At 47.6% G+C, this 9,310-nt stretch overlaps 1 protein-coding gene across 3 annotated transcripts in view; it reads left to right on the top strand.

Moving 5' to 3' along the window:
* The first annotated feature begins 5,925 nt into the window (after positions 1 to 5,925).
* Positions 5,926 to 9,310, top strand: part of grin1b (glutamate receptor, ionotropic, N-methyl D-aspartate 1b) — an 85,902-nt gene continuing 82,517 nt past the window's right edge. For 2 of the 3 annotated variants that reach the window (XM_046034779.1, XM_046034777.1), the window contains exon 1: positions 6,453 to 6,899. In XM_046034779.1, coding sequence (XP_045890735.1) covers position 6,899 — 1 coding nt within the window. In that variant the 5' untranslated portion in view covers positions 6,453 to 6,898. Of the gene's footprint in view, positions 5,974 to 6,452; positions 6,900 to 9,310 lie in introns of those variants that run through there. The other variant, XM_046034778.1, reaches the window with a different exon arrangement.

Below are 9,310 nucleotides of genomic sequence, written 5' to 3'. Positions count from 1 at the left end.
CGTGTGTGTGTGTGTGTGCATGTGTGCGTGTGTGCATGTGTGCGCGTGTGTGCATGTGCGTGTGTGCGTGTGTGTGTGCATGTGTGTGCATGTGTGTGCATGTGTGCGTGCGTGTGTGTGTGCGTGTGTGTGTGTGCGTGTGTGTGCATGTGTGTGCATGTGTGCGTGTGTGTGCATGTGTGTGCGTGTGTGTGCATGTGTGTGTGCATGTGTGCGTGTGTGTGCATGTGTGTGCGTGTGTGTGCATGTGTGTGTGCGTGTGTGTGCGTGTGTGTGTGCATGTGTGTGTGTGTGTGTGTCTGTGTGTGTGTGTGTGTGTGCGTGTGGACTCACTGGCCTGGAAGCTGAAGGAAACCCTCCTCATGATCCTGAACACCCGAGAATTAAAACAGCGAGGTCACGCGTTGTCCTACTTCCTGTTCACAGCTGAGCTCAGACACCAAGGGCGAGACGGTGATGTCATCCAGCGGCTTCCACCGGGAGACGAGCTTACGGGGAGGAGGTGCTAATAAACAAACACTAAAAGGGAAAAACATTTCTGGAATCCTCCCCAACATTTGCAAAACAGCAACTTGCTCAAAATCTCTCAAAAGCAAATCTTTGTGTCGGTGAACATGTCAGAGCATCAAGTCCTTGTGTCAGTGGCGTCATCAATATCACGAAGTGTTCTCTGATGTAAACTATGGCCAACGTTTAGATGACAAAGATTGAAAAGGCTGCACTTTTTCAGCCTGACGGATCTATTTCAACAGAACAAAGTTACACCCTGCACGGCAGAGCACAACTGAGGAAATGACATAAAAACACTCGTCAGGCTGATGTTCCTCCACATCACAACCCACACCTTCATCCGTTACAGCCAGGAGACATTTACAAAACAAAAGACAATGTGCCGTCTCTCTCTCTATATATATATATAAAGTATCCTCTACACTTGAATGTGTGACAATAAAGTGTGACTTTATTTAAGCCGTCCTGCATGTAGTGACCTCTGCAATGAACTTGTGCCGAGATGCTTTGGGGGGGTCAGACTATTGAACGGAGATCCGGTATATTCCGTTGGGATCAGCGAGACGTGAGCAGTTGATGTTAATGTAGGAAACAAAAGTACAGAATCATTTGCAATTTGTTCAAAACTATGAGAAATGTGTTTTCTGACGTGCACGAGTGACGAGACGACGCCGTCGAGGCCGAACGCGCCAAATGTACCAAAGCGACTGAGAAAAACCTCTATGGCTGTTCTGGAGCTTTCGATCACATGATCTTCCTCCGCAGGTGATGACGTCACATCCTGGTCTTGTGATCGCGACCCCCCTCCCCGTGTGGACCGCGTGTGAGAACGGACCCCAGCTATGACATCACTGTGTGTTAATCATAAGTTATATCTGGTGAGCAGAGGGGGGGCGGGATGGAGAGGCTTGTTTCCATGGCAACCGCTGTAAGGATTTGGAGCTGCATCCCCGTTGCCAGGGCAACCGTGCACGCTGGCAGTGGATGGGGAGATGAATGTGATTTTAAACAGAGAGGAGAAGAAGAAGAAGCGTTTCTTCTTCTGCTGCTCTTCACTCACACATTCTCATTTGGATCTCAGCAGGACGTTCTGGTTTTACCGTCTCCGTGAACAGGAAGTCCACTTCATGTTTTTACATTCACAACACACGAACAAAGACAGCTCGCCACAGTGAACCTGCTTTACCAGTTTGCCTCCGTCTCAGTGTTCAGCCGCCACATCCTCACCTCGTCATGAAAGACCTTTCTCATTCAACAATCTGCTGTTTCCGACATTCTCAACATGTCACGTTGATCGCAGTGTTGTTCTGGCTGATAGTCCGACCCCCAAAACATCAAGGCACTACGAGCAAAACAGCTGAACAGAATCTGTCGAGCAGTTTTTCTAAACGTGTCTAGACTTTCTTTTGTGTTAAAGCTGTTGAACAGAAAAAGTGCAGTGGATCCAGACCTCAGCCTGAAAATCCTTAAAGTCCATAATAATAAGACAACATGTCTGAACATGTTGACCGTCTGGTTTGAAAGACGGACTTGTTGCTGAGAGACAGATGAAGGATTCTGTCCCGGGCTCTGCAGGTGATCCGCTGTGTGCTGCTGTTTGAACAAACTGTTTATGCAGATCTTAAGGATGATTCCAGAAATGCACCAGAGCGACTGAGAAAAACCAGCATGTTCATTCTCCGTGCCAAGAATTTGTGATCTATTCTTTTGGATAAATGATTTTATTTGCAGTGTTTTGTTAGAAGTTAACGTCTGAGAAATGTCTTTTCATATAAATCCATGTGGTCGACACAATAAATAACATAACCTCACCTGCACTCGAGGTCTGTGAAGAGGACGTGCGGCAGGAGATCAGGAAGGTTCCTGGTCCAGACGGTGTGTCTCCATCTGTGCAGACCAGCTGGCCCCCATCTTCACTCAGATCTTCAACAGATCACTGGAGCTCTGGACTGAATGACTACAGGCCCGTCGCCCTGACATCTGTAGTCATGAAGTCCTCTGAAAGACTGGTGTTGGCCCACCTGAAGGACTTTACAGGCCCCCTGCTGGACCCCCTGCAGTTTGCCTACAGGGCTAACAGGTCAGTGGATGATGCACATCCTGCAACACCTCGACTCTCCAGGGACACATGCAGGGATCCTGTTCGTGGACTTCAGCTCGGCGTTCAACAGGAAAGTCAGGAAACGTGCGGGAAACATCAGTGCAGATCCATCTCACCCCGGACACAACCTGTTCCAGCTCCTCCCCTCTGGTAGGCGCCACAGAGCACTGTACGCCAAAACCAACAGACTCAGGAACAGATTCTTCCCACAAGCCATCACTCTGATGAACAGCTGACTCTGCCTCTAATCAGCCAGCTGTTTACCGACTAACACTTATTATTTATTCACCATTCTCTGTTTCAGAGCTGCTCATACTGCGTCCTTCACACTCATCACACTGTGTTCATGTGTACCTGAATATCACATCCACCTCCGACATGTACATAATAACGATGATAATAATTTACTTACTTTGCTCTCTGCTCACTGCACTATTTGTCAATCTGCCTACATTGTTTTTGTTTCCGTTCATAGTATATTTGTGTTTTCTACACTGTAGCCTGTGCTTGATTTTATTAATCGTGAGCAATGTACAATCCAGAGTCAGATTCCTCGTATGTGCACACATACCTGGCAAATACATCTGATTCTGATAACTTACCTTCATTCAGTTTCACCCTCTCTAACCAACTTTTAGAGATACAGGAAATGTGGGAGAGAGAGAGAAGAGGCGTCACGCCGACCTGTTCCCACTCCCAAGGCGTCACCTATGGACGTGGTTGGGGTGGACCAGTGGGCCAGAAACCGGACTTTTACCCAGGAGGCCGGTGTTTGTCTCCTCCTGTGTGAAACAAAAAGTCAACACTGAATGTTTTTATTTTGTTGGCGTAAGTTACTGTTCTAACCCAAATCACAATCTTTTCCGAAACCTAACCAAACTGCGACAACGTGAAAGTCTAACCGGACGCTGAATATGAATTCTTGCTAAGTTTGTCCCAAACAACGCCAAAGATTACCCAGGGCGACTCAAGCGTCCATATGTGACGAGTCGGGCACGCAGCAAAGGGCCATTGGTTGGATTTGAACCCGGGCATCACACAGCAAGGACCCAGACTCTAAAACAAACCCAGGTCTGACCCTTTACCTTTACCTGACACACAGACAAACACACGTAGGTCACATGTCCTGAACAACGCACACAATAAACCAGCATGGAGCTACATTACGTTTGTGCACACGTGACGCATCGTCTTCAGCGCGTTGATGCTTTCAATCTTTTTCCACCGACATCCTGAAAACAATTCACATGTTTCTATCTTCTCAATAAAAGCACAGACTTTTAATTTGGTAATCAATGTCCCGCTTCTGAGTTTTATATTTCCTGTTTTATTTTGTGTGCCCTCCCGCTTGTGATTGTTTGCTCCTCCCTGATTGGTTTCACCTGTGTCTCGTTAATCACCTCCCTCCTGTGCATTTGAAGCAGTGTCTTCCCATCGTCTTCTTGTGTTCCCCGAGGTACACCTGCCATGTCTGGGTGTATTTTGGGATGTTTGCCTGCACCTGTCTGTGGATTGTTTCCTGTCTGCCCTGCGCTCTTAATGTGTGTTAATAAAACAGTGAGAACCGATCCTGCTCTGCGTGTTGGGGCCAGTCCCTTTGTTCCCACGCCTACACCTACAGTCTACGGTCTACACCTGGCAAAATGTGACAATCAACATGCATTTATTTATATTGCTGCTTTGAACCTCACATGCTGCACACACAGGGCAAACAAATATTCAAATATCTAAATTAAAATAGATTTAAAAAATAAGCAGCACTAAAGAAAGAAGTTATTTATGGAAGATACAGCTAAGTATATCCGTGTGTGTGCGTGTGTATAAACACAAACACAAACACAGAAAAACGATGAACAGTATCTTATTTTATTGACGGCAATGCACAACAAAAGTCATCTCATGGCCCTTTTCATATAGAGCAGGTCCAGACTGTAGCACTTGGTGACAGAGGCAAGGAAAACCTTCCTTTATAGGAGGCAGAAACCTCGAGCAGATCCAGGACCAAGGGTGGGCGGCCATCTGCCTCGACCGGTTGGGGGGAGATGTGGGTGACGGGGGGTGAGAGAACACACAGAGATGTAAAATGATATGAGTGGTAAAATATGATGATGATAGTAGCAGCAGGTGACCCGCAACCACAGATCCAGACTCCACAGATCCAGAGCCAGAAACACCTGCAGGAAGTGACAGGAGGAGAGAGGAGAGGGACGAGAAAGCACAAGACTGTGTAAAGTGGTGAACGGCGTCTGAAAGTGCCATGACAACACAACACTCGCTATCAAGTTAACAATCTGTACAGTAAAACGTAGCTAGCTTACCATTTCACTCTGCACATCTTCCCAGCCCCCTGGTCGATACACACTTTTTTTAAACGTTTTCGCACACAGGGCAAGGCAGCACGTTTCTGCCCTGTTAGCATTGTTGCTAACAAACAAACTTCTAGCGTCCTTCAGAGCCTTTAAAGAAATCTTTATTGGCACAGTGTGAGCGCCTGCATCGTGAGCTTTGGCTTCACATCACAGTCGATTTACTCGTACAGTGTGAGTTGGAATGAAACAACAAGATTTCTAAAGTCGTGCAGTGTCTGCACAGATTAAGGGATGTTCAGGACCAAGCAGGAAGCTACAGGTCTGAAAAACTTAAACCTGCGTTCTCTCTAACAGCCAGCAGAGGGCAACATCTCAGCTGATTTATTCCCTCAGTAAACACTTTCCTGATGAGTTTATGGTCTCAGTCGCTAGTTTCAAGTCTTCTTCAACACAGCATGATGTTCATTTAGTAAATTATGGTCCCGTTTAGAGGAACAGAGACCAGGAAGCAGGGGAGGCTTTAGGGCGGGGCTACAAGCTGATTGACAGGTCGCTACCATGGCGACAAGTCAATCAGGATAGAGGCGACTCGTATCCGCTGCTCTGTGTTCATTTAACCACCGCCGCTGAAAAAGCTCATCAGGAGTCGGCCGCTCATTTTTCAGTAAGAACGTTTAGTTTTAAGAATGTTTGTAGCTAACAAAAATTAGCCTCCCAGCTAATATCACAGCTAACGTGAACTACAGATGCACCTTGCTAACCAAGCTAGCTAGCTCCACCCTCTCCTCCAAATATGGTCACGTCTGGTTCAAAAAACAAGATGGCGACGGGCCAAAAACAAAAAGGCCACAAACCAACGGGTGACGTCACAGCGGCTACGCCCACTTCTGTTATACCGGCTGTGTTCAGGACTTTTAGTCTATACTCTTAAATGTGGAGCTGGTCTCCTGAACCCAAACTGGAACCTGGTTCTACGGGAGAGGAGCTCGGTAGCTGAACGCTCTGGCTCCCAGTCTACTGTTGGAGACTCTAGGACCATTAAGAGCTTTGTAGGTGAGCAGAAGGATGATTGATTTGTCTTTTCTTTTAACTGTATTTTAATTTCTTAATTTCGTTCGTTTTAATGTTTTTTATTTTCTTTGCACTTGTGTAAGCACTGTTTTTTGAAAAGTGCTGAATAAATAAACGATATTTATGGTTATTATTATTATTATTATGTTAGAGGGAGCTTCAGTCCTTAAATAAAGGACTAGCTGAAGCGGGTCACGTGAGGAACAGGTGGGCAGAGGTTATTAAGGTGACTGTTCAGAATGTGAAGGCGTTTTTTGTGAGCTCGCGGGGACGAGCACGTGTGGTTTCATTAATTCACTAACATCACAGAGAGAAGCTCGTGCCCGCGCTCCAGCGGCCGCACGTCGTCTTCTCCGTCTGTGACCGCGCGGCCGCGGGAGCGAGCGTCAGGATCCAAGGACGGACCGCGGGCTCGCGAGCTTCAGGTCATCTGAAAGTCCGCGAGCATCAACCGACAGACACCGAGTTACCGGGACCGGAGCTTCAAACGCGGACTGATGAATCCCCCGGAGAAGAAGAAGAGCAGAGCAGGGATGTTTTAAATGATTTAATTTCCCAGAGAGGCGGCGCGTGATGAAGACACGGTGAATCAACAGGACGGAGCGCGAGAGCAGATCAACAATGTCAGCGGGTTTAAACTGTGAATGAAAAACAACATTTCATCGATCAGAGATCAGTTAATCCTCCGAGCCGCAGGCTTTAATTTAATTCCTTTCTTTAAAATAAAAAAAGACAAACACCTTTAACCTGAAAGACCCCGAGGCACCGGACCGGACCGGAGGAGGAGGACGACCCGCTGCCGGTACCGGGCTGGCACTGGGAATACTGGGAGGTGACGGACGGAGAGACGCGGCTCTGTAACGGAATTCTGACCCCAGAGAAAGATTTTCCACCAGAAGCAGCAAACAGTGAGTCACACTTTATTCTCTGGGTCTGTTCTTCTGACTTCTGTCTGGAAATTGATTTTTTATTTAAAGCAAAAACTAATGAAGACAAAATGTAAAACACCATCTTTCTTCTTTTATTCATCAGACCCTCAGAATTTCTTTTTATTCTGCCCTGTTAAATTTTTGTATTAAAATGCTGATTAATCTGATTATTATTTTTTTTTTTACATTTTCCAAAATTGGGCTTCTTAAAATTAAGAAGAATAAAGTCAGGAGTTTAAATGGGGAATAAAGTTTAGGCTATTTAAAAAGACTGAGTCATGTAAAAGCGAAGCCACGCCCACCACGCACATTCCAAGCCACAGGATTGGACACTGCTGCCATCACTCCCAAAATGACAACCAGGTGTGTTAATGTTTGAAGGCGGGACATTTCACTGCAGTTGATCTGATGCAACCACCGAAAGTTGAGGATTTGCTTGTTGATGTAAATAAAGTTTGTGTCAGTCAAGAGTTTGCTGACCTCTGATTGGTCGTAAAGTCCAACACGGAGGAAGCTAGCGTAGCTTATTAGCTGTCTTTGTCAACCTCTACAGAAGCTCCTCTGTCAGAACTGGTCACGAGGCAGGAGGACGTCGTGCTGATCCCGCCTTAATGCACTTAGCGTCCTGTTAGCGACTGAGCTAAGCTAACGAGCCGTAACGCCAGCAGCAGCAGACTGTCGACAGGTTCATGTTAGAGTTTTAGGATTCTTCAAAGTTGGTCCTGCGTGGTTTTCTGTTGCGCTCCACTGTTTTGTTGGTGCTATATTTTTTGGCGTCGGGACGTATTGGGCGCTGTGTCAACACCCTTTAGCATTTAGGCACTAAAGCTAAGGAAAAAACTGTTTTTTGTTTTCCACGTGAAGCAAAAAGTCAAAATCAAATGTTTTTATTTGAGTCACAGAAGCCAAATCAGGACTTAACCTAATTACGAAGTTTCACAATGTTGACCAGCAGTTTTATTTTGAAAGGCTAACAGGACGTTGCATATTTATTCTTGCAAACGTGACCGCTGAGGCTTACACGTCAAAAAGACGCTAAAGGGGTGAAGAGGCGACGCCAAGGGGTCTTGACATGTGATGAGTGGCGTTGGGGCACGTTCTGTCTAGTCGACCTCAGTGGGGTCATTGTCACGGTGATGCTCCTGGCTGCCGTGACGACGGTCGTGGTCGTCGGGGTCACCTGAGGTCTGAACGACCGTTGTCGTCGTGAGATGTGAGCGTTTGTTCAGTCTCCCGGGAATAGATGAAAGGACAGCGATGAAAGTGGTTCCCAGACCTCCTCCCTCTCTAACCTCCTCCTCCCTCTCTAACCTCCTCCCCCGTTGAGAGGCAGTCTCTCTACTCAGGTCTAAATGGCGTCTCTCGCTTCTCTTTGAACCATCTGTCCTCCCTCTCTAACCTCCTCCTCCCTCTCTAACCTCCTCCTCCCTCTCTAACGTCCTCCTCCCTCTCTAACCTCCTCCCCCGTTGAGAGGCAGTCTCTCTACTCAGGTCTAAATGGCGTCTCTCGCTCCTCTTTGAACCATCTGTCCTCCCTCTCTAACCTCCTCCTCCCTCTCTAACCTCCTCCCCCTGTTGAGAGGCAGTCTCTCTACTCAGGTCTAAATAGCGTCTCTCGCTCCTCTTTGAACCATCTGTCCTCCCTCTCTAACCTCCTCCTCCCTCTCTAACCTCCTCCCCCGTTGAGAGGCGGTCTCTCTACTCAGGTCTAAATAGCGTCTCTCGCTCCTCTTTGAACCATCTGTCCTCCCTCTCTAACCTCCTCCTCCCTCTCTAACCTCCTCCCCCGTTGAGAGGCAGTCTCTCTACTCAGGTCTAAATGGCGTCTCTCGCTCCTCTTTGAACCATCTGTCCTCCCTCTCTAACCTCCTCCTCCCTCTCTAACGTCCTTCTCCCTCTCTAACCTCCTCCCCCGTTGAGAGGCGGTCTCTCTACTCAGGTCTAAATGGCGTCTCTCGCTCCTCTTTGAACCATCTGTCCTCCCTCTCTAACGTCCTCCTCCCTCTCTAACCTCCTCCCCCGTTGAGAGGCGGTCTCTCTACTCAGGTCTAAATGGCGTCTCTCGCTCCTCTTTGAATCATCTGTCCTCCCAGAACATGAACATCGTGGTCATTTTGCAGTTGGTTTCCTAAGAGACGGCGTTGGCGAGAGGCTTTTCTGATCTAACCTCCTCCCTCTCTAACCTCCTCCTCTCTCTCTAACCTCCTCCTCTCTCTCTAACCTCCTCCTCCCCTCTCTAACCTCCTCCTCCCCTCTCTAACCTGCTCCTCCCCTCTCTAACCTCCTCCTCTCTCTCTAACCTCCTCCTCCCCTCTCTAACCTCCTCCTCTCTCTCTAACCTCCTCCTCTCTCTCTAACCTCCTCCTCCCCTCTCTAACCTCCTCTCTCTC

The sequence above is a fragment of the Micropterus dolomieu genome, linkage group LG21 (genome assembly GCF_021292245.1).
Source record: "Micropterus dolomieu isolate WLL.071019.BEF.003 ecotype Adirondacks linkage group LG21, ASM2129224v1, whole genome shotgun sequence".
Lineage (NCBI taxonomy): Eukaryota > Metazoa > Chordata > Actinopteri > Centrarchiformes > Centrarchidae > Micropterus > Micropterus dolomieu.
This window is presented reverse-complemented; position numbering and strand designations above follow the sequence as displayed.